Source organism: Culex pipiens, chromosome 3 (assembly GCF_016801865.2).
Source record: "Culex pipiens pallens isolate TS chromosome 3, TS_CPP_V2, whole genome shotgun sequence".
NCBI lineage: Eukaryota > Metazoa > Arthropoda > Insecta > Diptera > Culicidae > Culex > Culex pipiens.
This window is the reverse complement of record NC_068939.1, coordinates 179,726,353-179,750,684: the sequence shown is the minus strand read 5'-3', so window position 1 is coordinate 179,750,684 and position 24,332 is coordinate 179,726,353. Positions and strand designations below refer to the sequence as shown.

The 24,332-nt window shown below is 38.0% G+C and overlaps 5 protein-coding genes across 5 annotated transcripts; 1 reads left to right on the top strand and 4 right to left on the bottom strand.

The window, feature by feature from the left end:
* Positions 1 to 1,062: 1,062 nt before the first annotated feature.
* LOC120427995 (uncharacterized) lies at positions 1,063 to 2,044 on the bottom strand. The gene is made up of 3 exons (XM_039592958.1): positions 1,889 to 2,044; positions 1,511 to 1,579; positions 1,063 to 1,457 (listed from the first exon to the last, which is right to left on the bottom strand). The coding sequence occupies exons 1-3, from the start codon at positions 2,042 to 2,044 to the stop codon at positions 1,113 to 1,115; spliced, it is 570 nt and encodes a 189-aa protein (XP_039448892.1). The 3' UTR covers positions 1,063 to 1,112.
* A 4,012-nt stretch (positions 2,045 to 6,056) lies between these two features.
* LOC120427996 (pachytene checkpoint protein 2 homolog) lies at positions 6,057 to 7,764 on the bottom strand. Its single transcript, XM_039592960.2, has 2 exons — positions 7,566 to 7,764; positions 6,057 to 7,505 (listed from the first exon to the last, which is right to left on the bottom strand). Exons 1-2 carry the CDS (start codon positions 7,664 to 7,666, stop codon positions 6,242 to 6,244), a joined length of 1,365 nt encoding a protein of 454 aa, XP_039448894.2. The 5' UTR covers positions 7,667 to 7,764; the 3' UTR covers positions 6,057 to 6,241.
* A 3,383-nt stretch (positions 7,765 to 11,147) lies between these two features.
* LOC120428001 (probable RNA-binding protein CG14230) lies at positions 11,148 to 16,223 on the top strand. Its single transcript, XM_039592969.2, has 2 exons — positions 11,148 to 12,181; positions 15,274 to 16,223. Exons 1-2 carry the CDS (start codon positions 11,287 to 11,289, stop codon positions 16,221 to 16,223), a joined length of 1,845 nt encoding a protein of 614 aa, XP_039448903.1. The 5' UTR covers positions 11,148 to 11,286.
* An 81-nt stretch (positions 16,224 to 16,304) lies between these two features.
* Positions 16,305 to 21,390, bottom strand: LOC120428002 (carboxypeptidase Q-like). The gene is made up of 2 exons (XM_039592970.2): positions 19,970 to 21,390; positions 16,305 to 16,443 (listed from the first exon to the last, which is right to left on the bottom strand). Exons 1-2 carry the CDS (start codon positions 21,352 to 21,354, stop codon positions 16,305 to 16,307), a joined length of 1,524 nt encoding a protein of 507 aa, XP_039448904.1. The 5' UTR covers positions 21,355 to 21,390.
* Positions 21,391 to 21,481: 91 nt separating this feature from the next.
* LOC120428003 (carboxypeptidase Q-like) lies at positions 21,482 to 23,183 on the bottom strand. The gene is made up of 2 exons (XM_039592971.1): positions 21,671 to 23,183; positions 21,482 to 21,618 (listed from the first exon to the last, which is right to left on the bottom strand). The coding sequence occupies exons 1-2, from the start codon at positions 22,975 to 22,977 to the stop codon at positions 21,483 to 21,485; spliced, it is 1,443 nt and encodes a 480-aa protein (XP_039448905.1). The 5' UTR covers positions 22,978 to 23,183; the 3' UTR covers position 21,482.
* Between the last annotated feature and the right edge of the window lie 1,149 nt (positions 23,184 to 24,332).

The following is a 24,332-nucleotide window of genomic DNA, read 5'->3' as shown; positions in this document are numbered from 1 at the left end:
CATTGCACAAGATGTCATTATAATAAATCTCATTCATGACTTCCTCTTTAGTTTAAATTCTACCATGTCAAAGCAGGCTGCACTTGTTCGTGTTCCGGCCACATTGATCCTAGCCTGCTTGGTTTCTCTGGTATTCAGCGAGTTGGAGATTGATCTACAACGGATCGTGCAAAATTACGGCGAACACTTGGTGGACGCCCGCGAGTTGCGTGTCCGGAAGATCATTCGAACAAGCCACGCGCTCAATGGAACTCTGCGGGTTGCCGTTGATTTGGATAATGAATTTAGGATGGAATTTGATTTTGTGTTAAAGGAAATCAGTTCAATATCTACCCGATGAAGCTCCCGGAGCAGGCAAGTTGCGTTCTCATGAACGGTTCCTACCGCGACTACCAGTCGCTACTGGCGGACCACTCCAATATGCCGCAGGTTCCGCCGGAGGGCATGTGTCCGTTCCGAAAAGGAACCTACTGTACGTTCCGGAGGGTTACTGGCGGTTCACGTTTGAATATCTTGGTCCCATGGGGAATAACGCGAGCTTCAGCTTGTACGCCCAGATGAAGAACACCAATATCTGGGTTTAATAAAAATGTTTTTAAAAAATCTTAAAATTTAATTGAAGAATCATAAGTTTGAAATATTCGCTAGAAACTAAAATTAAGTCGCCATCAATCAGTCACTTCGTAGTCATGGAATTGCAAAACTTACAAAGTAGGCTTTCAAGCAAATTTGCCAATGCCACACGTGATTCCGATGCGTGGTTTGAAGAACCCGCAGCGCCTACTTATACTGACTGTCTGATGATCATAAGCCTGAGACGAAGGGTTCAAATTTGGGTCCACGAGTCGGTGGTGCCAAGAATAATTGCTGGCCTGCTATGATGTGTTGCTAGTTTATGGACTTTTGGTGGCGCAAGTTCTCGAGGTTGATGTGAGTGAACCCCAGTTTGGTGGGTAATGCACTTTGTTCGATGTAAATTATCCTGACGAACGTACGATTTAATTAGTCATGGAAGACCGTTGCACCAGTGCACAAGGCTGTGGTAATTGAGGTGTTTTAAAAATAATGATTTATTTCTGTTTGTCTGTGGTCTCAGTAATTAGGTTTGTGCACTAATCCCAAATTCCGGTGTTCTTCATCTGGGCGTACAAGCTGAAGCTCGCGTTGTTCTCCATGGGACCAAGATATTCAAACGTGAACCGCCAGTAACCCTCCGGAACGTACGGTGGAAAGTGGTCCGCCGAAAATATCGCATCCTTAAACCAGTAGGTTCCCTTTTTGAACGGGCACATGCCCTCCGGCGGAACCTGCGGCATATTTGAATGCTCCCGAAACAGTGACTGGTACTCGCGATACGAACTGTTCAGCAGAATGCAATTTCTCTGTTCCGGAATCTTCATTGGGTAAATATTGAACTGATTGTTTCCGAGTCGGCTGTGAGCCAAACTGAGCGAAACCTGGAATTTACCAAATTTAATCAAACTTTCTTTATCACAAAATCAAATTTCACCCTATAATCATTATCCAAATCAACGGCAACTCTCACAGTTCCGTTCAACGCGTGGCTTGTTCGATTGATGGCCTATCTACAATCACTTAGCTTAGAACATCTAAGTAAAGTAGTTACTTAGGAAAGTACGCAACTTACGGCCGTCATCCACAATCAACTTAGAAATTTTGCTGGGCTGATATACGTTGCTATGCAGTTGTTTGTTTACATTTGATATTGAAACGTCAACTTACCGTAGATTTTGAAATTTTTCAAACCATACGTCAGTTTCTAATTTGATTACTTTTCCATTGTAGAAGCTCGGCTTCATTTCCATTGATTCAAATTCCTAAGCTAAGTGAAATTTTCTAAGCTAAGTGATTGTAGATAGGCCATGATCTTCCGGACACGCAACTCGCGGGCGTCCACCAAGTGTTCGCCGTAATTTTGCACGATGCGCTGTAAATCGATTTCCAGCTCGCTGGATACCAGAGAAACCAAGTAGGCCAGGACCAGGGAGGCCCCAACACGAACAAATGCAGCCTGCTTGGACATGGTCAAGTTTGAAACTAAATGCGAAATCATGAATGAGGGCCGTTATAATGCCTACTGGGTAGAGAATAAAGTTTCGAACAAATTGATTAATGTTTGAGATTGAAGATTTGATGAGAACCATAGACAAGTAGAAGAATTCTATTCAATATTAATTAATTCAAACATATTTTCATATATGAACTGGACTTAAAGCATGCAGCACCCTGTAAAAAAAACACCCTACTGTTCCCAAAACTAAGTTGGTTTTAGTCGGTTGAATCAACCGACGAAGTTGGCCGAAGAATCGGTCAATGGTGCACCAAACTCTTATGGAAGCTTAACACAGACGATAACCGACGGATCGGTACACGGAATCAGCCGACTTGATCTGACGAAATTAGTCAATTAGTTGGCTGATTAAAAAAAATGTTCCGGGAACCGTTGCTGGAACCAGTTGGTCAATCTGCTGCAAATAATCAATAAGATTGTTACATACCTTATAACTCCTGGCTGTTTCTTCCGGCAGCAATCTTGATTCGGCTACGGCATCTGAAAATAAAACAAAGTTGATGCCTGCTCTGCTAGAAGTGTCCAGCAAGGTTCAGGACGGTTCCGGATGTTTTCTTTTAAAAGTTTACCACATATTCCATTGTAAAAACTTACCTTTGATGGATTAACACAACATTCTATAAATTTCACTGCGTAATTCACGTGTTTCTTCTGATGAAAAAAATAGCAAATATTTCCGCTAAGTCCATTTTGTAAACAATACGCATCCAAACTTAGTCGGTTAATTAATTGGCCGTTTTTGGAGGCACCCGATTTCGTTGGTTGATGGCTCAGATTGAGAACTGTCATTATTTTTACAGGGCATGCTCATAACATTAGTAAATAAAATAGTCTTCAAAGACATAAGGTCGAATGGCAAAAGGTCGAACGAACGAAATGTCAAAGTGAACAAATTTTCGACAAAAGGTCGAAAAAAGAGAAAAAAAAATCTGTAATATTTTTGTGAATTTGCTAACACAGACTTCTAATTTTGTTTATAAAATATATTTGTTACTAACGAATTCGGTTTTTTTTTTGTGAATTTTATATTGTTTGCCAATAATGAGCAGTTCTTTCAAATAAATCAAGCAAAACATTTTAAAAAAAAACTGCTAATATTTGTGTGAAAATCAACAATAACGGGTGTGAAGATTTTTTAACTTTCAGAAAAATAAATTGATTTATGATAAAAGATATTATTTACATAAAAATTATTATATTTTGAGTAATACTAATTATTTATTTTATGTTTTGAAAGTATGACGAGACCAAAAATATCAAATTAATTTGGGTGTTGCCAAAAACGGGAAAAGTTGTAGAAATTGTGGCAATTGATGGCACTGTTCACTTAACCCTCGGGGGTTGATCAATAAATCGTTGGACACTTTTTGGTTTGCACCCCGTTGCACAATGGGAAAAAGGCTCAAAAATTTACAATAACATGGTTTCGCGCGAACCATCGATTGTTATACATCAAAGAATTCAATTTTGCACCAGGAACAATACTCCGATGAAATATCGCACTGCACGGACCGGTGGCCGGAGTACAGGACACCGGAAGATCCGTATTTTTGGAATTATTAGCAGATTTATCCAATTGTGAACTGATACGCTTTCTTCTAGCATGAATAGTCATGCAAAACAATCATAGAATAATATTAAATACCATAGGGTACTCATCGGAACCGGTTCCAAGGATCTCCGGTGGCCACATCCGGAGCCGCATTAGGACAGCGTAAACTAGTCATGTGACGTATCAATTTTGGCAAAATCGTGAAACCACTCTTGCGACATATCAAACTTAATATTATTAAAAGAGGAGTATATAACTCATGTCCCCATCCAAAATCAGGAAGTTTGATACGTCGCATGACTGGTTAACACTGTTTCCTAATGCGGCTCTGGATGTGGCCACCGGAGATCCTTCTTTAAAAGCAAACTATATTTTGATTTGTTCCATTCTTTTAAACATGAGCAATTCAAAAAAAATCGTCTCAAGTTTAGGACCTTCCCCCTAATAAAAAATTAGCTGATAAAAAAATTCGAGAAAAAATAAAAAAAAAAACAAATTTTAATGAGTAAAAGTAAAAATAGCTGAAATCCGTTCAAAACACGTTTTCAAAGCTGTTTTTAAATATTTTTGCATTTAGGCCGTATTGAAAAAAATCTGTAAAAAAAGGTGCAGGTGGTTATGTTACACATGACCAGTATGACAAAGAACTTTGCAAGATGATTGTTGAAATTTCGATAAGAATGTCCGGTCCAGATTTCCCCATGATTCCCTTGTGATTAACGTCCTATCGAACTAAGGGAACGGAAATTGCAAGTGGAGCTGAAATAGAAATCGAAGTGAAATCAATTGACTTTCCTTCACCACTCGAAAGTTATCAAGATGCGGGAATGTTTTTGCAAGGCTGTTGCAAGCAATCGGCGTAAAGGTAATTTGAACAGCAGACATTAAAACTGCTCTTTACAGGGCTCTAATTGATTACGAGATAGTTATTCTAAATTTCCAGAAACAGATTTTCGCAGTGGCACAAAAAATGTGCATCGCAGTAATCTATTTCTTACTTCCTGCCTAATAAGCAATTTATTTAAACTGCTTAACTTCAGATAATGGCCAAATGCAACTTTTTATGTCCAGTATAAAAAATACTGATACCCATATTGCCTCAACTCTTACGGTCCGGCAAATGTCCCCCCATCGGAACATCCGCGGGGCCTCCGGCCACTCCGGATTGTGGCCACTACTGCCGAAATGTCAAATTTCATGTCCAGTATCAAAAACCATAAAGTTTGATACCCATATTGCCCCAACTCTTACGGTCCGGAAAATGTCCCCCCATCGGAACATCCGCGGGGCCTCCGGCTTCTCCAGTCAAGGTGGTGACCAGTTCCAAAGATCGACTCCCGCGACTGGCATGTCTTAGCTGGTCCTTGCCTCCAAGCCATCTGCTCCCGGACCTCCAGGCCGTCTGCTACCGGGCCACCAGGCCATCTGCTTCTGATGTGTTCTCGTCGACGTCCAGCAAAAGAATGAATTTTCGGGACCGACTGAGCCTCGTTTTGTTGCCTCGTCGACGATCCGAAAATTATGAGGTGGAGTGGGGGTGATTTTGGATACATCAATCTCACGTCTCTCGATTGACTGATTGGGAAACGTTCGCTCATCCAACCAGCGTGCACCAAAAAGAGGGGAAATTTGCCGAGAGGGGAATTCGTCACGTAACGTTTTCACTTCGCGAAAATTTTGGATTGACACCACGTATAGAAACCTTAGGACAAAGTCAAAATATTTTAGGAGGCTTTCGTCTCGTCTTGTTCTTGTCCTTCCATCAATTTGTCCACTTTCGACCTTTTATCCATTCGACCTTTGTCCAAAGACACCCTAATGGCGTTTGGTCTTTTGCTTCTGACAATTTTTTTTAATTGAGAAAATTCTCTTAAATTTTAATTTTCTGACCAATTTCTGACTTTGAAAATCGGACAAAAAATTGCTGAGAAATAGCTTTGCAATGAATTTAGTTTTTCTATTATTTGTAATTTGTTGTTTTATTGGGCACGTCAACTTGTTAGCATAACACTTTATATCAAGTCAAGGAAGAAACAACAGGAGGTTTTAAAAGATCTGTTTTGAAATAAGCCAAATGAAAACAACTCGGCAACTATCGTTCCAATTTAAAAAAAAAGCTTTTTTCTCCAACCTTTCGAAATATTTTCAGGTATTAAAAATCACAAAAAAAGAAACTTTTTTTTACTTTTAAAAAAATAGTTTTTATAGTACTGTCCAAGATTTTTCTATATAAAAAAATGTTTTGGCAACATATTTAAAGTGGCCTAATTTAAACAATTAGACAGTATACTATAAGATATATCAACATATTTTTGTCATGTTCGGAATTTTTGCCTTCAAACCGTGTTTCATTTAAATGGATATATTGTTTATTACGTTTATTAATATTTTTTTTCAATATGCATGCATGTATATTCTACAAAAAATTCATTTATTAACACAACTGTAACAAACTTTCAGTTACATGTAAGGAATACTCAATAACTTATGAATACTCGGTTTTCCAAACCAAAAAACAAATGCATACAATTTTATACAATTCAAAATACCTAACTCAAACAACACAATCTTATTAGCTGTTTCTTTCAATCTTAACATCACATCGACACGGACCGTTCATCCGCTGCAGCATTACTGCCATTGCTTCCGCTGAGATCGCTCGTCGCCGCCGCCGCTGCCGCCCGTTCCACCTGGTCCGTCTTCGCTGCGAGCATCGCCTTGTCCGCCTGCATGCGTCGAACCGCACTCCTCATCGCGGTCAAAAACTTAACCAGCGTCGTAGCGTCCTGCTGAACGTGGAGTGCGTGCGCCAAAAATGGAACCTTCCGCAAACTGCGTCCGCTCAATCCGACGCTCTGCTCGGCCAGCGTTTCCAGCATGGAGGTTGCGTTTCCTTTCGACGTGGTGGTGGCGAGTTCGGCCCGCGACGGAAGCTCTTCCCGGTCCGTTACGATGCCCACTTGCTGCAGGTTGGCGATTGCCGATCGGTAGATTTCGTAGATGGCTTCCTTGGTGGGTGGGCCGACGTACTGGACGATGTCGGCCCGGTCCAGGAACGCCAGGTCGATGCTGCCGGTGAGATTGGACGTGGCCAGCACCATGACGTTCGGAAAGCGGCGGATTCGATCGAGCTGGGTGAGAACGGCGTTGACTACGCGGATGCTGTCACTGGGTTCGTTGTTGGAAATGGCTTCCCGTGCGAACGCGATCGATTCCACCTCGTCCACCAGGACACACACCATCGAGGTCGGATCCTGGCACAGCTCGTTGATCTGGCCAAACACCTTCTGGACCAGTTTGCCACTCTCGGAGAACCACTTCGAAAACAGGCTGTGGCTGTTGATCTCAAACAGGTGAAAGTGCATGTAAATGCTTTTGTTCATCCTGATGGCCAGTTTCTGAGCCAACGCCTGGCACAGGCTGGTTTTCCCGGTTCCCGGTGGACCGTGAAGAAGCACCAACCTGTTGCAAGCAATCAGATTCGCGTTCACGTTCTTCTGCGAGAAGAGCGCCGTTGTGTGCATGAAATTCAACAGATTCTCCTTCAGCGAATCCTCGTAAATCAAGCTATCCCACAGTCCGTGAAACTCCCGCGCCGGAAGCAGCCAATGGTTCGCAATCTGGACCTCATCTCCGCCCTGCTCGATCGTTTCCTGCTCCCCTTCCCCGTCATGCAGCGTGTACGAGTAAATCTTCAAATTTGACCGCGGCGCGTGTTCCAGCAGCTCGTCGCACAGCGTCACCCGTTCGACGTTCGGATCGGTCACCGCGAACAAGTAGTCCTTGGGCAGGGCTTTGCTATCAGCCAAAATCGCTTGAATCTGCTTCTCCAGGTCCGGATTGGTAGGCTTTTTGTTTGCGCTGAAACAAAAGAAGACTGTTCAAAATGGCTCTGGCGCTTCCACAGCAGCTGAAACTTACCCCTTTTTATACGCAATTTCAATTCCAATCGGCTTTGGAGCTTCCATTTTACTAAATTTGGAATATTTAGAATCCGGTTCTGAAGTGAAATTAAAACTCATCTTGCTAATAAACAGATTTTAACCAGGCAATCTTGACACAAAAGAACGACCCGAACTGTGGCGGTTAAATTTTTGAAACGAACGAAAGTGTGCTGTCAATGTATGCCGAGGATGCTTTGAAGAAAGGTTGGCACCGTCAACTTTTACACCGTATCGATTACACCGCAAACACAACAGCAGACACCACACGCTCATCCGAAAATGACTAGTTTCTAACTTGTTTTTACTCGGGTTTGTTTGAATAGGCATCAAAAAAGATTAAAATGTGAAATATTTAGGATTAAGTGAATTCCAAACAAGTTAGCAGAATTGTAGTTGTATGAAAACAAAAAAATGTCTTTAAATTACCGGGTATGAACTTTACAAATGCAATAATCCAATTGGGTCCTAAAATGAAGCTTAGATTGCTGATATTATTGTTTACAGCGATAAAGCTTATTTTTCTGAGTACAATGACGACAATGAGTACGACCACAAAGAGTTTAAAATGGATTTTTAAATCAATTTTGAAAAAATAACCTCACGGTCCTTCTTGACAGAAAAGCTCCTATTTGACAGCTCGTTCCAAGGGGACCATAGTTGATCCATCGAAAAAATGTTGTCTTGTCATTTTTTTTTTTACATTAAAATGAAAAAAAAAGTGATCAGAAATGGTTTTAAATCGTATTTTTTACCGTTGTACATAAAAATTTACATAGGGCTTTAGTACCCAATTGAAAAACGGCCAGGAAAGCTTATTTATTATGAATTTCTTATGTGATTATTTTCAATTAGGCCTTTTCAAATGTTAATTATTATTTTTAATTAGGCCTATTGAAAATAATCGCATTAAAAAATCATAGCAAATAGGGGAAATATGCCCATTTTAAGCCTAATAAGCGGTCGTGTTTGAATGACAGATTTGACAGATTCGCAGCTGCACTTGCTGAGAAACTTTCAGGAACAACAAATGAAAATGAGGGAAAACATATTGAAGCCTGAAAACTTTTGCAAATTCTGAACTAAACGATGAATATTTTGCAAATCTTGCCTTATTTTATGTAAAATGAGGCAAGAAATTTCGTTAAACTTCCAAATTAGGCTATTTCGTAACATTTCCATTCCAACTCTTATCCGCCATTTACACATGTTGTTCCAGAACTCTTCACAGCAAGGAAACAGCTGATGTGACAACACGTCAAACTCGAATTCTGACAATCGCCGAAGAAGAGAACAGTAGAAAGAAAAAGAAACAGTGTGCGGTCAAAAATGATCGACCAATTTGTTCCTGGTGGCACGTCAGTTCGTCAGTGGGTCAAAAGAACATGTTGCCGGTAGTTGGAAGCAATTTCATATCTTAGGCGCTTTGAAATCGTTAGCGCAAGTGAAAAGATATTGATGGCGACTTTCGTTAAGCAGTTAACCTCTGATCTTGCGTGTGGATGTTTGTGCCACCAAAATGATGAGAAATGGTCTCGCAAAACAGAAATTATGATCAAAAGTGCATTAAATTAAAGTGCATCTTTTGATCCAGTAAATGGCATAAATTTGCGTGCTTACTCGAGGCGGTGCTGTTGCTGGTAAGTTTATAGCCTAAATAGTATTTTTGGAGCTTTAATCGAGCATCAAACTCTCCATATGACGAAGATAGGTGTTTTATTAGAAAGGGTATAATTCCCCTAAGCTTTCTTGACCGTTTTTAATTCGATTATAGCGTTTATAAACTTTAAACCAGATAATTTTATGAAACTATTAAGATACTCCTTCCCTTCCCTTATTCCCCTAACGCACTTGGTAAGGAATCGGGCAAGGAAAACTTCAAATGGGCAGCAGCGAAAGCAAGCCAGAGAGGGTGAAGAAAAGCGCCAAGAAATCGTTCCCCCATATTTAAATCAGCCTAATCGATATAATTTATTTTCTACCACCGGCCTTGAGTGTGTTAAGGGAGCGTTATTTTATTACGTAACGCAGTTTGGGGGGAAGGGGGTCTGAGGCCGTGTTACGCTCCATACATTTTTTTTTTTTTAAATTTGTATGAAAATTTTGTTACGATGGGGAGAGGGGGTCTAAAAATCCAAATTTGGCATTACTTAATAAAAGAACGCTCCCTAAGAGATTTTGGTTAGATAGCCTTCCCACTGAGAATTCTGGCTCGAGCCTCGAGTCGATCTGGCTCGAGATCGAGCCTGAATCGAGTCGAGGCTCGAGCCAAAATTCTCAGTGGGTTATAACTATTTTTTCTTGTAATCGTAGCAAAGGGATTGTTCTTTTATTACGTAAAATCGGATTTTTAGACCCCCTCCCCCCAACCTCGTGACAAAATGTCCATACAAATTTTAAAAAAAATGTATGGAGCGTAACACAGCCTCTGACCACCCCTCCCCCCCAACTGCGTTACGTAATAAAAGAACGCTCCCTAAAAACTAATCAAGTGCGAGTACACGCAAAATCCACATAACACAAATCTGTGTAAAAAAATTACACAGATTGTAGAACATGTTCTAGCTGTCAAAACTGTGTAGTTTTATAATACAGATCTGTGTAAAAAATTACACAGATTTTCGATCAGCTTTCGTTTCAATCTGGGTAAAAACCAAAAAACTTAAGATGGCAACTTTCATGCAGCTCCGAGAAACTTGGTTAGTTATTTCTCGTGATTTTTTCCATGAAGTATTGTTAAATTGTCTTTCTCTATTAGATTTTTTATCATTTCGGCCATCGGTTCCAATAAGAATCAGTCCTAGATTGGATTTTCAACTTTTCAGGTAATGCATCTCATGAAAAATAGCTAACCTTTATTCTAACCTCTCACGATTTTTATTCCAGATTGGTAGCTTTTCTCTTCGATGTCCTACTTCGTGTGCGGCAGAAGCGCCAGGCTTGCCCGCTGCGAAACTATCCACACCAGCTATTCCAGAGGAGGACTTCCGGAGACAACACGAGCAAACGGATACTGCGGCTCCTTCAAATGTTTATTATGTTTAAAAACTCAACCTTAAGCTAAAAAAATGTTCTTTATTTTACCTTATATTTTTAAAATATATGTTCAAAATCATCTTCAGAATCACAACCATATTTTATGTTCTACCCAGATTCTGGGTAAAATTTTACCCAGATCTGTGTAAAATCCTACACAGATCTGTGTAAAATTTTACACAGTTTGTTTAATAAAAATTACACAGATTTGACAGACAGCGGCTGTACACAGATCTGTGTACAAGGCTTCTACACAGATTCTGTGTATAGAGCTTTATAACGTTTCGCGTACGCACACTAGCGCACCATTTGATTTTGCTGCCTGACAAAATTTAACCTCACTTTTTTTTCGTGTACGTACACGCAATACATACGCACGTAAATTGCTCTATTCCCGGTTTTGGGCAATCTGTGTCAAATTTTACACAGATCTGTGTTATGTGGATTTTGCGTGTAAGATAGAAAAAAGTGTAATACTGATGCTAAAAACTGACAGTGTACAGTGCGGTGTAATTCGAAGAAACGTCAAAAGCACGTGCAGTTGTAAACAAAATAAAAGTGCGGTTTTGCAGGTGCCCGGAGCAGATTCCCACAACAATCTGCCATCCCGTGCGTCGCGTTCCGAAAATCGTTCGTTCCCTGGTTGCGTCCGCGAGATTCCCAAAATGCCCCTCCACCGTCTGTTCGTGGGCAACATCCCCGGGGGCACCAGCGAGCAGGAGCTGAAGAATGAGTTCTCCTCGTACGGGCCGGTGCGTGCGATCGACCTCAAGTCGAAGGCGAACCCGCTGACCGGTTCCGACGACACGTTTGCGTTCGTAAACATTGACGTCGACGAGCGGACACTGCGCCAGCTGCTGGACGAGTTCCGGCAGGAGCGGTATAAAGGGGTATATTTGAATGTTTCGAGGGCGAAGGAATCGTTTTTGGACCGGTTGAAGCGGGAACGGGAGGAGGCGGAAGCGGCCAAGGAGAAAAGTGGCCTATTGAATCCTTATAAGAAGGAGGAGGTGGAGAGTAAGGTGGTGGTGAAGGAGGCACTTCCGGCGCTGCCGACGATTGCGAAGGAGGTGGAATCTTCGAGTGAGGAATCGAGCGAGGAAAGTGAAGAAGATGAAAAACCGGTGCCGGTCAGGAGCGCTCCGGTTGTTAGACAGAAGCAGCAGGGTGAGGAAGATCAGCTGGTCCGGAAGTGGAACCAGGAGACGTACATCGAGCACGGCAAGCTGAAGATTGCTTTTACTTCCGGGGAGGTGAAGGAAGTCATCGACAAGAGCAAGAATCGACGCCAGCCGGAGAAGGAGCTTGCGGATAATGCGCGCCTGGCGGATGAGAAGCGAAAGCAGGGATTGACCAAGCTGCAGAGCGCTTACGAGCAGCAGAAGTTGGCCATTCAGGCGGCACTTGCCGGTGGAAATGGTCCCAAACGGAACAAGATTGTCTTTGCCGATGACGATGATGAGGAGGGAACTAAGAAAAAAGTGAAGCTGTTCGATGATCAGGATGATGGGGACGATTTCAAGGGAAACTTTACTGTCCGGAAGCAGCTGGCTGAGAACTGTAAGTAACATGCTGATAGTATTTTAGAATTTTACAATTTTAAAACTTAAATTTTAGAAATTTGGAATTTAAGAATTTTAAAATTCTTAAATTTAAAAATTCTAAGAATCAAAAATTCTAGAAGTTAAAAATTTTAGATTTTAAAATTTAAGAATTGTAGAATTTTAAAATTTTAGATTTTTACAATTTCAGAGTTTTCGAATTTTGAAATTTTAGAATTTTTATATTCTGGAATTTTAGAATTTTAAATTTTCGAAATATTTGAATTTCGACATCCTAAAATTTTAATACTTTACAATTAAGATCTGAAAAATTTAGAGTTTTTGACTTTGAAATCTTAGATTTCTTGAATTTAAAATTTTTAGAATTGTAGAATTTTAGAAATTTGGAATTTAAAAACAAAATAGAATTATAGAATTTAATTTTTTTTAGATTATTAGAATTTCATGAATTTAAGAATTTTAGAATTTAGAAATTTTAGAATTTTAGAATTTAGAAATTGTAGAATTTTTATATTCTGGAATTTCTGAATTTTAGATTTTCGAAATTTAAAAATTTTGAAATCCCAAAATTTCAATATTTTTGAATTAAAATCTAAATAATTTCGAAGTTTAGACTTAATTTAATTTTTAAATTCTAGAATTTTGAATTTTTTGAAATTTAGAATTTAAAAATTTTAGAATTTTCAAAATTTCAGAATTTTTAAAATTTTAGAATCTTAAATATTTTAGAATTTTTAAAATTTTAGTATATTAAAGTTTTAAATTTAAGAATTTTGAAATTCTAGAGTTTTAAAATTTTGGAATTTTCGATTTTTAAAAATTTTAAAATTGAAATTCGAATTTAAAATTTTTAAAATCTTTAAAATTTTAGATTCTTCAAAATTTAGAATTATTAAAATTTTAGATTCTTCAAAATTTAAGAATTTTCAAAATTTCAAAATTTTAGAGTTTTAGAATTTCAGTTTTTAAAAATTTTAGAATTTAGAAAATCTAAAATTTGAATATTTTAAAATTAAAATTTTTAAATTTTAAAATTTTAGAGTTTTAAAATTTTGGAAATTTAGAATTTTAAAATTCCAGACTTTTCAAAATTTTAGAATCTTTTACATTTTGGAATTTTTAAAATTTAAGAATTTTAGAGTATTAAAATTTTGAAATTTCAGAGTTTTAAAATTTCAGAATTTCAAAATTTTAGAACTTTGAAATTCTAAAATTTTAAAATTATAAAAACTTAGAATTGCCTTTGAAATTTTGGAATTTAAAAAAATTAGAATTCCAGAATTTCAAAATTTTGGTAATTTTAGGATTATCAATATTTAAGAATATAAGAGTTTTTAAATTTCAGATTTTAAAAATTTTGGAATTTGGAAATTCTAAAATTTCAATATTTTAAAATTAATTTGTTTTGAATTTTAAAATTCTAGAATTTTGGAAATTTAGAATTTCAAAATTCTAGAATTCTCAAAATTTTAGAATAATCAAAATTTTAGAATCTTTTACATTTTAGAATTGCAAAAATTTTAGAGCTCCAGATTTTAAAAATTTTAGAATTTTGAAATTCTAAAATTTTAATATTTTGGAATTGAAAATTTAGAATTTGAAATTTAAGGCTAACATTTAAAAATTCTAGAATTCCAGAATTATAAAATTTTGGAATTTCAAAATTTTAAAATTGTAATATTTTAGAATTTTAGAATTTTAGAATTTTAGAATTTGAGAATTTTAGAATTTTAGAATTTTAGAATTTCAGAATTTTAGAATTTCAGAATTTTTGAATTTTTAAATTTTTGAATTTTAGAATTCAAGAATTTTAATTTTTTTTTCAAATTTAGAATTTAAAAATTCTAGAATTCTCAAAATTTAAGAATTTTTGAAATTTTAGAATCTTTTACATTTTAGAATTTTTGTATTAAAAATTTTAGAATTTTGAAATTCTAAAATTTTAATATTTTAGAATTTAAAAATTTAGAATTTGAAGCTTTGAAACCTTAGAATTTAAAAATTCTAAAATTCCAGAATTATAAAATTTTGGAAATTTAAGAATTTTGAAAATTTTAGAATCTTTCAAATTAAAGATTTTTTAAAATTTTGAGAATTTAGGGTTTTAAAATTTTAAAATTCAAGAATTCCAGATTTTCAAAATTTTAGAATTTTAAAATTCCAAAATTGTAATATTTTAAAATTTTGGAATTTTAGAATTTTAAAATTTTAGAATTTTTGAATCTTTGAATTTTTGAATTTTTGAATTTTTGAATTTTTGAATTTTTGAATTTTTGAATTTTTGAATTTTTTGAATTTTTGAATTTTTGAATTTTTAATTTTTTGAATTTTTGAATTTTTGAATTTTTGAATTTTTGAATTTTTGAATTTTTGAATTTTTGAATTTTTGAATTTTTGAATTTTTGAACTTTTAAATTTTTGAATTTTTGAATTTTTAAATTTTTGAATTTTTAAATTTTTGAATTTTTGAATTTTTGAATTTTTGAATTTTTGAATTTTTAAATTTTTGAATTTTTGAATTTTTAAATTTTTGAATTTTTGAATTTTTAAATTTGAATTTTTGAATTTTTGAATTTCTAAATTTTTGAATTTTTGAATTTTTGAATTTTTGAATTTTTGAATTTTTGAATTTTTGAATTTTTGAATATTTGAATTTTTGAATATTTGAATTTTTGAATTTTTGAGTTTTTGAATTTTTAAATTTTTGAATTTTTGAATTTTTGATTTTTTGAATTTTTGAATTTTTGAATTTCTGAATTTGAATTTTAGAATTTTAGAATTTTAGAATTTTAGAATTTTAGAATTTTAGAATTTTAGAATTTTAGAATTTTAGAATTTTAGAATTTTAGAATTTTAGAATTTTAGAATTTTAGAATTTTAGAATTTTAGAATTTTAGAATTTTAGAATTTTAGAATTTTAGAATTTTAGAATTTTAGAATTTTAGAATTTTAGAATTTTAGAATTTTAAAATTTTTAAATTTTAGAATTTCATAATTTTTTTTAAATTTTATGATTTTAAAATTTTAAAATTTCATGATTTTAAATTTTTTAAATTTTATAATTTAAAATGTGTCTCAATCTTCTTCCAGCTGAAAAGGGCCAACGCTTGTACGAGATGCAGACGCAGTTCCACGGCGATTCCCGCTTCAAACTGGACGAGCGCTTCCTGGCGGATGACGACTCGGCCGCTGGCCGACGCAAGCGAAGAGCTCTCGAGAAGGAAAAGGCCACCCTGGATCCGGCAGCCTCCGGTGCCAAGCCACCGGCCAACGGCGAACGTCGCAAGCAGATGGAAATCCTTTCGAAGATGACCGGACGCGAAATTCAGGACGGCGCGCGAAACGTACCGGACCAGAAGTCGATGCAACGGTTCGATCCGTCCGCCCAAAAGGGGAAAGAATCGGCCCGGGTTGAGAAGAAGGCGAAGTTGCTCACCGAAGAGGAAATCATTGCTGCGAAAAAGGCCGAACGTTCGGAGGAAACTTTTGCGGTTTCGGAGGAAAAGTTCTTCCAGGTTGCGCAGGACCTCACCCAAGTGATTGGCCAGAACTCGGGCGGGTTCAGCTTGCTGTCCATGTTTGGAAGTGCTGCCCGACCGGAAGAAGACGAGGAAGAAGAAGTCGAGCAGGAGAAATCGTTCGGCAAACCCGCGTACAGCGACGCTCGCTTCAAGTACGAATCCTCCGATAGTGAAGACGAGGTGGAGGAAGAGCCAAAGCCGGAAAGTCCCGTCCAGGAGGTTCCGCAAGAACCGGAAGTGCCCTCGAAGAAGAAGGACCGCAAACCCGGCTACTACTCGAAGCAGGGCATTTGGAAGGAGAACTTTTTCTTCCTGCCGGACGACGTCCGGCTCGAGGAGGGGAGGAAATTTTTCCTGGAATTTGCCACCGAACCGGCGGCGGCGGCGGACGCCGGCAGGAAGGAGCAAGCGAGGGACATTCGGAAGATTTTCAAGAAACGCCGCATGCGAGAAACTAAGAACGTAAATCAGCTGCGGGCCAGGCGCGGTCTGAAACTGATGAAAGGTAAGCGGAAATAAATTGTTTATTTGTTTTTTCTATATGAAAAAAAAAAAATACGGGTTTTGAAATTTCGGGAAAGTTGAAGAAGCCTTGCCAGTTTAGTTGGAAACTATAACCTTCGGGATGGGAACGCTCAAATCGGCGACGACGTACGCTGCCGCAGCCCAGATGGCGGCGCACTTGTCCAGACTGACGGGGTCTTCTACCAGCATGCTGTCGCCGGCCGAGTGGTGATACCTGGGAATAAAAATAAGTTTAAATTTAATTTTCAAACTTCATAACCAACTCCCTGATTATTGCAAGCCACCGTGAGATTTAGGTCATTTTGTTATGACACAAATTTAAAAAAAAAACATAATCTGATGCCTTCCTCAATCTTACCAACAATTACTGATATGATGGGTTTGGACACAAATTTCAGCTAATTATGTTTTGATCCGGAATAAAAAAGTACAGAAATATTACTTCAGTGATAATAACTGGAAACAGGGTTGCCAGACCTCCATTGTTTTGGATTCGTTGGAAAACTTTTTCGATTACCTGTCCAACGAAAGATGATGATAGATAATGGATCCGGACATAGTTTACATACATTTATGTGAGATCCGGATGTATGTGAAAACATATTTTTATACATAACCTTTGAACTACTTATCGAAATGCATGATTTGTTTTTTTATACTTTTTTTTCTTATTTAAATAATTTAAAGAGTGTTATTATTTTTTTTTTTAATTATTATCAAATTTTAAAGATCTTGGTTTTTAATATTTTGTTTTTTATTTACTTATTTAAAGTTTAGATTTTTTATTTTTTCCTTTTCAACTTTTCTTAAATTTATTTTGTGTGTTTTCATGTATTTATTTTTCTAAAAGTGTTTTTTTTAATGTTTAGTGTTTAAATATTTGATTTTTTAAATTTAATATTCTGAATTCTTAAAAAAATAGGTTTTAACGTTTTAACACCTAAACTCCCAAACTCGAAAAAGGGGGTATTTCCATAAAAATACTTTCTTTTTCTCCAGCTTGGGAGTTTAAGTGTTAAAATAAGTTATTTTTTAATTTATATTTTTTTAAGTGATTTCGATTTTTTTTAACTTTTTTGAACTTATGAGTTAAATTATTTTTAGACTTTGAATTTTTTTAAGTTTCATCATTTTTTTCTAATTTTTTAATTTTAAATCTAACAATTGTGTAAATAAAGAAAAATTAAATGTCAAACAAATTCGTCAACTAAAAAAAAAAGATAATTATAAATTCAGATAAAAAATAAAATTTGAAAATAAAACAAGATCCCAAATTTAACAAAATTCTAGAAAACTTTTTCAAAACAGGTCCTATAAACATGTATCATGGCCATGTTTATAGGACCTTAAAGTAAGCAAGAATTCATAATTTAAGCATTGAATATAATTAAGAAAACAATTAAAAAGTTGAATAACAGCAATTTTAAAAATTACTTGAAAAATCAAGTTTCAAATAACTAACATCCTTTCGATATTTTAGCATTTTTTTCATGAATTTAAATATTATTTTTTCTTAATTTTATTTTTTTGATTTCAAATGTGAAAGCCTGACAATTTTATAAATTAAGAAGAAAATAAAGTTAAATTATAAAAATCAATTTAAAAAAGCCTAAAAAAAACCTTAAAAATAACATTTCACTGAAAAAAAAAGTTTAACTTGATCTTTTGATTTTTTTGTTTTTGAATTTAAATATTTTTAGACTGAATGTAACCATTTTTTCTTCATTATTTTTTTATTTTTCCTTAAAAAATAGTAAAATACAAAAATCAATATGAACAAAATTTAAAAAAATGGAACATCAAATTTTACTTAAAGCAAAATAAAAATATTTCACTTAATCCTTTTGATTTTTTTTTTATTTATTTGTGAATTTAAATATTTTTAGACTCTAAACTTTTAGTTTTATTTTTTTTTTCCTTTTTTTTCATTTGTGAAACCTGATAATGTCATAAATTAAGAAGAAAAAAAGATTAAATAAAAAAAAAACAATTTAAAAAATCGAAATATGAAACAAAATGAGAAATTTTCAAAAGTTAAAAATTTAAATTTAAATTGTTTAAGGCTCTCATATTTTTAAAGCACTTTAACTTTTTTCTTTATTTTAGATTCTAAATGCTAACCTGTTATATACACCAAGAAAAAAAAACATAAAAATGTATAGATCATACAAACACATACATTAAAAAAAGTAAATTGTTTAAGATAATTTTTGAATAAAAAAAAAGAATTTCAAATTCGAAAAAAGTACAACTTTAAAAATAAACAATGTGTTTTGAAAAAAAAAATCAATAGATTTTTTTTTTCATTTTTCATTCCTAAAATATTTGATAAAAAAAATACAAAGTTAGTGAAAATAATGATATTTAACTGGTAAATCTGTTGGTGGCCAGTGATAGCGATAGCAGTGGAAAATCTCCGTGACGCCCAGGAGATGTCAATTGCGGACAATATCGGCGGATAAGCAGCAGCTGGTGCACACCACTAAGTTACCATCGGTTAAAACGTCGTGTGGTTCCAGTCCTGATGTTCAAGATTATCAGCCAGGACATGATGGCTTTCACCAACACCTGACTTGTCCCTCAAGATTTCACCGGAATCCAGGAAGTTGTTTGCTGTTTTGGTTCCGTACCAATTTGGTTGCCGGTAGTTCAGCAAATAGAGGACAGAATTCCAAGAAGATTCAAGTGACGTTTCAAGACCGACGATGCCGGAGTTGAAGATTCCCGATTTGGTGAGATCGCTCCTTTTCTTATATCAAAATACACTGTCACTCATTCTAACATTCATACATTCCATTTAAGACTAACCACGCCAATTTACTAAATACGCGGTAGGGTGTTCCCTTGGTCGTTCGCTGTGAGTTGTGGATTGCCTGCTTCTCTAATGAAGGTTCGACTGAGGGGGCATGCTTATTAATTTCTCGTCGCTCCATACCCTCAGTGACGTGATGGGAGCAAGGGCGTCTATACGAAGTGTCCCTACACCCGCTACAGATTTCCGGCGCTTGGGGAGGGAAGAGGGAAATCATTTTGTTCTATGCGCCGGTATTTGTAGCACTAAAATTCGTGCAAAAAAACTTATGCACGTGGGTGTACAGATTACGGAGTAAAAGATGATCGAATTGTTCACCTAGCGCTCACATGTGTTCCAGGACCAAGTTGCCTGCGGGTATGGGGATCATACATACATACATACATACATACATACATACAATAGACTTAAAAATTGAAAAATTGAAAAATTAAAAACAAATTATAAAAAACTAGTCTTTATACTATAATTTGAAAAAAAAAATCCAATTTTAAAATGACAGAGAAAAAAGTAGGGTAAAAAACTAAAAAAATCTTAAATTTAATGATAAAAAAATTAAACTTTCTAATTTTTGTGATTCCCAAACCAATGAAAAAAATATGTTTAAAAAAAAGTAAAGGTTTTCAAAAATATGTTATAATATTTTTGGCCCTAATTTATTTTCTTGGACATGAATTACTTCAAATAAAATTTTCATTTATCTTCAACATTTTGAAAATTTAAGATTTTTTGTTTTTTTGGCATTGTTTTAGATTTTTTTTCAAGTTCGTTGATGTTTTAATTTTTAAATGGTATTTTTTTTTCTAAGATTCTTTAATTTTAAATTTAAAGTTTTTTTTAACAAAACGTTTGGCTGACTAATTTTCAGATTGAAACATTGAGATCGCTCGCAATAATCAGAGTGCAAATTTTAAGTTAATTTACGAACCAAAAGTATTTGTCGTTATCGTTGATCAGAGCCGCTCCAGGATATCCGGCAAAGTTCCAGAACGAAACGTCCGGTCCGGCGTTGCTGGTCTTCCGGAACTCGGTCGTGTTCAACGGAGCCATCAGCTTCACGACCTCCTGAAATATGCAGGACGCTTCCTCGTTCCCGGCAAAGTCGAATCCCCTTGGATTGAACGTTCCAATATCCGCTTCGAAAAAGAAGCTAAACTCATCCTCGCCCCCTTCCTTGTGATCGTCGTAGTACCGCTGTCCACCCCACAGTCCCTGCTCTTCACCCGTAAACAGAATAGCCCGAATCGTACGTCTTGGCCGCAGACCCATCTCCTTCAAAAACGTCAACGCTTTCCACGAAATCATCACACCTCCACCGTCATCCATCGCTCCCACGCCAACGTCCCAGCTATCCAAATGTCCAGAAACCACCACCACGGACGTGTTCTTCTCCTCGCTTCCAACCAACTCCCCGATCGTATTCCGCGAAACGAACGGCTTAAAGTTGCGATCGTTCATCTCCAAGTGAATCTTCAGCGTCTCCCCGCGGCGATACTTGCGCAGCAGCAGTTCCGAATCTTCAACGGTTATGCACGCCGTTGGAATTTTACGGACGCCGTCCTGGTATTCTTGAAATCCCGTGTGAGCCGACCCGATCGAAAACTGCGTCACCGAGCGGATCAAACTCGCCACCGCTCCTTTCTTTGCAGCGGCACTAGCCCCCTGCGAGCGATACTGTCCCGTAACGCCGTAGTTCTGCCACGGTTGAGCGTACACTACTATCTTCCCCGCCACTAGCTCTTCCGGAAGCGATGCCAACTCTTCAAACGACTCGACCACTACAACTTCCGCCACTATTCCTCCCTTCCTCGTCCCAACCGAACTCCCCAGCCCGATAACCGCGATCTCCTTCCTCATCGGTTCAACGAGTTGCGCCCGCTCGTAACCCCGAACCCAGTGCGGCACGGACGCCTCCTCCGTGTGGACGTTCTCCAACCCGTCTTGCACCATTCCGCGCACCGCGTAATCGATCGCATCCTCCAGCTGCTGCGATCCGGTCATGCGAGGTCCAAACTCATCGGTCAACTCCGCCAACGCCTTCCAGGTTTCGCCCGCGAACCGCCCATCCACGATCTCGTGCAGGATCCGGTTGACTACGGGTTGGTAGGCGCGAATCTCGGCCAGGAGTTCTTCCGATAGCTGGCACTCGGCGGCGGCGTTCGCGGAACCTGCTACGAGCAGGAGCGTTAGCGTTAGCAGTGTTCTTAGCGCGACCATTGTTGCGTTACGACTGAGATTCCGCCACTTGAGACGGGCGGTTATCAACGGTCCGCTTATCATACAATGGCCTGGCGCGAGATGTGGGTGATCCATCACGAAGAATCTTCAGGTTGTCGTTGAGGGAGAACCGTCGAGTTACGCGATTTTGAACGATTGATTGTGATATCTTGAATGATTTTAAAGATTTTCTGTGAAAGACTTTTTAATCCGTAAATCTTGAATTAATCCGTTACATCTTTCGGAATCGAAACACTCAAATCGGCTACCACGTAGGCCGCCGCGGCCCACAGGGCTGCACACTTGTCCAGATTCTTTGGATCCTCGACGGCCATGCTGTCCCCGGCGGAGTGATGAAACCTAAAAGAACAAGCGTTAGCGATGTCTTGAACACAGTGCATTACGATCTTACCAGAAGTACTTCTCGTTCTTGTTCAGCAGCGACGCCCCGGGGAATCCTCTCGTAGTCCAGTGGCTTATGTCCGGCCCTCCATCAGTCGGAGTCTCAAACTCCGTGGCGTTCAATGCACCCATCAGTTTCACAATCTCCCGCATGATACACTCCGCGTCCTTGTTGCCGGAAAAGTCCAACCCCCGCGGCTCGAACGTCCCAATGTCCGACTCGAAGAAAAAGTTAAACTCCTTCTTCTCCTCGGCCTTGTGCGCCTCCTTGTATGCACGACCTCCCCACAGTCCCAGCTCCTCCCCCGTCCACAGGATCGCTCGGATCGTCCGACGCGGTCGCAGTCCCATTGCCTTCAAATAGGTCAACGCCTTCCACGAGATCAACGCTCCACCACCGTCGTCCATCGCTCCCACCCCAACGTCCCAGCTGTCCAAATGACCAGACACGATCACCACCGAGTAGTTCGTGTAGGTCGTCCCCACCAACTCCGCGATCGTATTTCTCGACATGAACGGCTCCAAGTTGCGATCCTCCATCTCCAAATGAATCGTCAGCGTTTCACCCCGCCGGTACTTGCGCAAGATCATCTCGGCATCCTCAACCGTAATACAAGCCGACGGGATCTTCCGTACCCCTTCCTCATAATCCTGCCCACCCGTATGCGGCGACCCAATCGAAAACGGCGTCACCGACCGGATCAACGTCGCAACCGCTCCCTTCTTCGCCGCAACCGATGCCCCCTTACTCCTGTACACCACCGTCTTCCCATAACTCTCCCACTTCGGTACAAACACCACAATCTTACCCTTAACATCCACCGGACTCAACCCCTCAAACTCCTTAAACGACTCCACGGCGATCACGTCCGCAATTATCCCACCCCGCGGAGTTCCAACCGACGTGCCCAACCCCAACACCGCCAAGTTCTTCTTGAACGGAGCCACCAGCTGAGCACTCTCAAATCCCCTCACCCAATGCGGCACGCTCGCCTCCTCCGTGTGCACATTCTCCAACCCGTCCCGTCCCATCCGCTCCAGCACCCAGTCGATCGTCCGCTCCAGCTGATCAGTCCCCGCCAGCCTCGCCCCGAACGTATCAACCAACTCCGCCAAGCTCTCCCACGTCTTGCCAGCAAACTCGCCGCCCACGATCCGCTGAACGATTTTGTTCACGATCGGCTGGTAGCCGCGAATCTCCTGCACCAAAGCGTCCGGCAGGTTGCACTGATCGATGCGGTTGTCCAGCACTCCGGCGTCGGTTCCGAGCAGGAGGCCGGCCAGTAGCAGTAAAACAGAGTTCGGACGTGTTCCCATGGCTGCAGCAGGAGCTCAACTGAGATCTGATTGGATTTAACCCCTCTTTGCGCTGTGTACGATCCCGCCGCTGACCTCTCGTTTTGGTGTATTTGTTATCAAAGCACTTTCTACGACTCGAGTGTTGGTTGAAATAAGAATGAACGATCACTTCTTGGTCGTTTGCCGACATCCTCTTTGGCTTTGGTCGACTGAAATTCTCATCTTCTTTTACGTACTTGATCGTCGTGGAGATATTAGTGATAATGGCCAAACATTTCAACATTTTCAAAATATTTTTTGGACCATTAGTTGCTGAAATATTTGCATTGGAAAATGTTGGAAAGTTTGAATGAAACTTAAAAAAATCTATTTTTTTATTCGAAATACAGTTCAGCAACCAGATCTCTGCATAGGTCCTTCAATGTCACTTAGGAAATTTTATTAGAAATTTTCTGAACTCCTCAAAGGGTAATTCTCTACCAACTCAAACGAAATCGGGAAAAGTTGCCCCGACCCCTCTTCGATTTGCGTGAAACTTTGTCCTTAGGGGTAACTTTTGTCCCTGATCACGAATCCGAGGTCCGTTTTTTGATATCTCGTGACGGACGGGCGGTACGACCCCTTTTATTTTTGAACATGCGAAAAAAGAGGTGTTTTTCAATAATTTGCAGTCTGAAACGGTGATGAGATAGAAATTTGGTGTCAAAGGGACTTTTATGTAGCATTAGACGCCCGATTTGATGGCGTACTCAGAATTCCGAAAAAAACGTATTTTTCATCGAAAAAAACACTAAAAAGTTTTAAAATTCTCCCATTTTCCGTTACTCGACTGTAAAAAATTTTGGAACATGTCATTTTATAGGAAATTTAATGTACTTTTTTTTATAGGAAATTGACTCAGAAGGGTAATTTTTTCATTTAGAACAAAAATTTTCATTTTAAAATTTCGTGTTTTTCTAACTTTGCATGGTTATTTTTAAGAGTGTAACAATGTTCTACAAAGTTGTAGAGCAGACAATTACAAAAATTTTGATATATAGACATAAGGGGTTTGCTATCGTTATCGCGATTTTACGAAAAAAAACTTTTGAAAAAGTAACTTTTTGCGTTTCTCTTTGTTCATGATCCGCGGGTGACCATGAACGGCCATGATCGACGACGACCAACTTTTTCAAAACTTTTTTTCGTATAATCACAATAACTCGTGATGTTTATAAGCAAACCCCTTATGTCTATATATCAAAATTTTTGTAATTGTCTGCTCTAGAACATTGTTACACTCTTAAAAATAACCATGCAAAGTTAGAAAAACACGAAATTTTAAAATGAAAAATTTTGTTCTAAATGAAAAAATTACCCTTCTGAGTCAATTT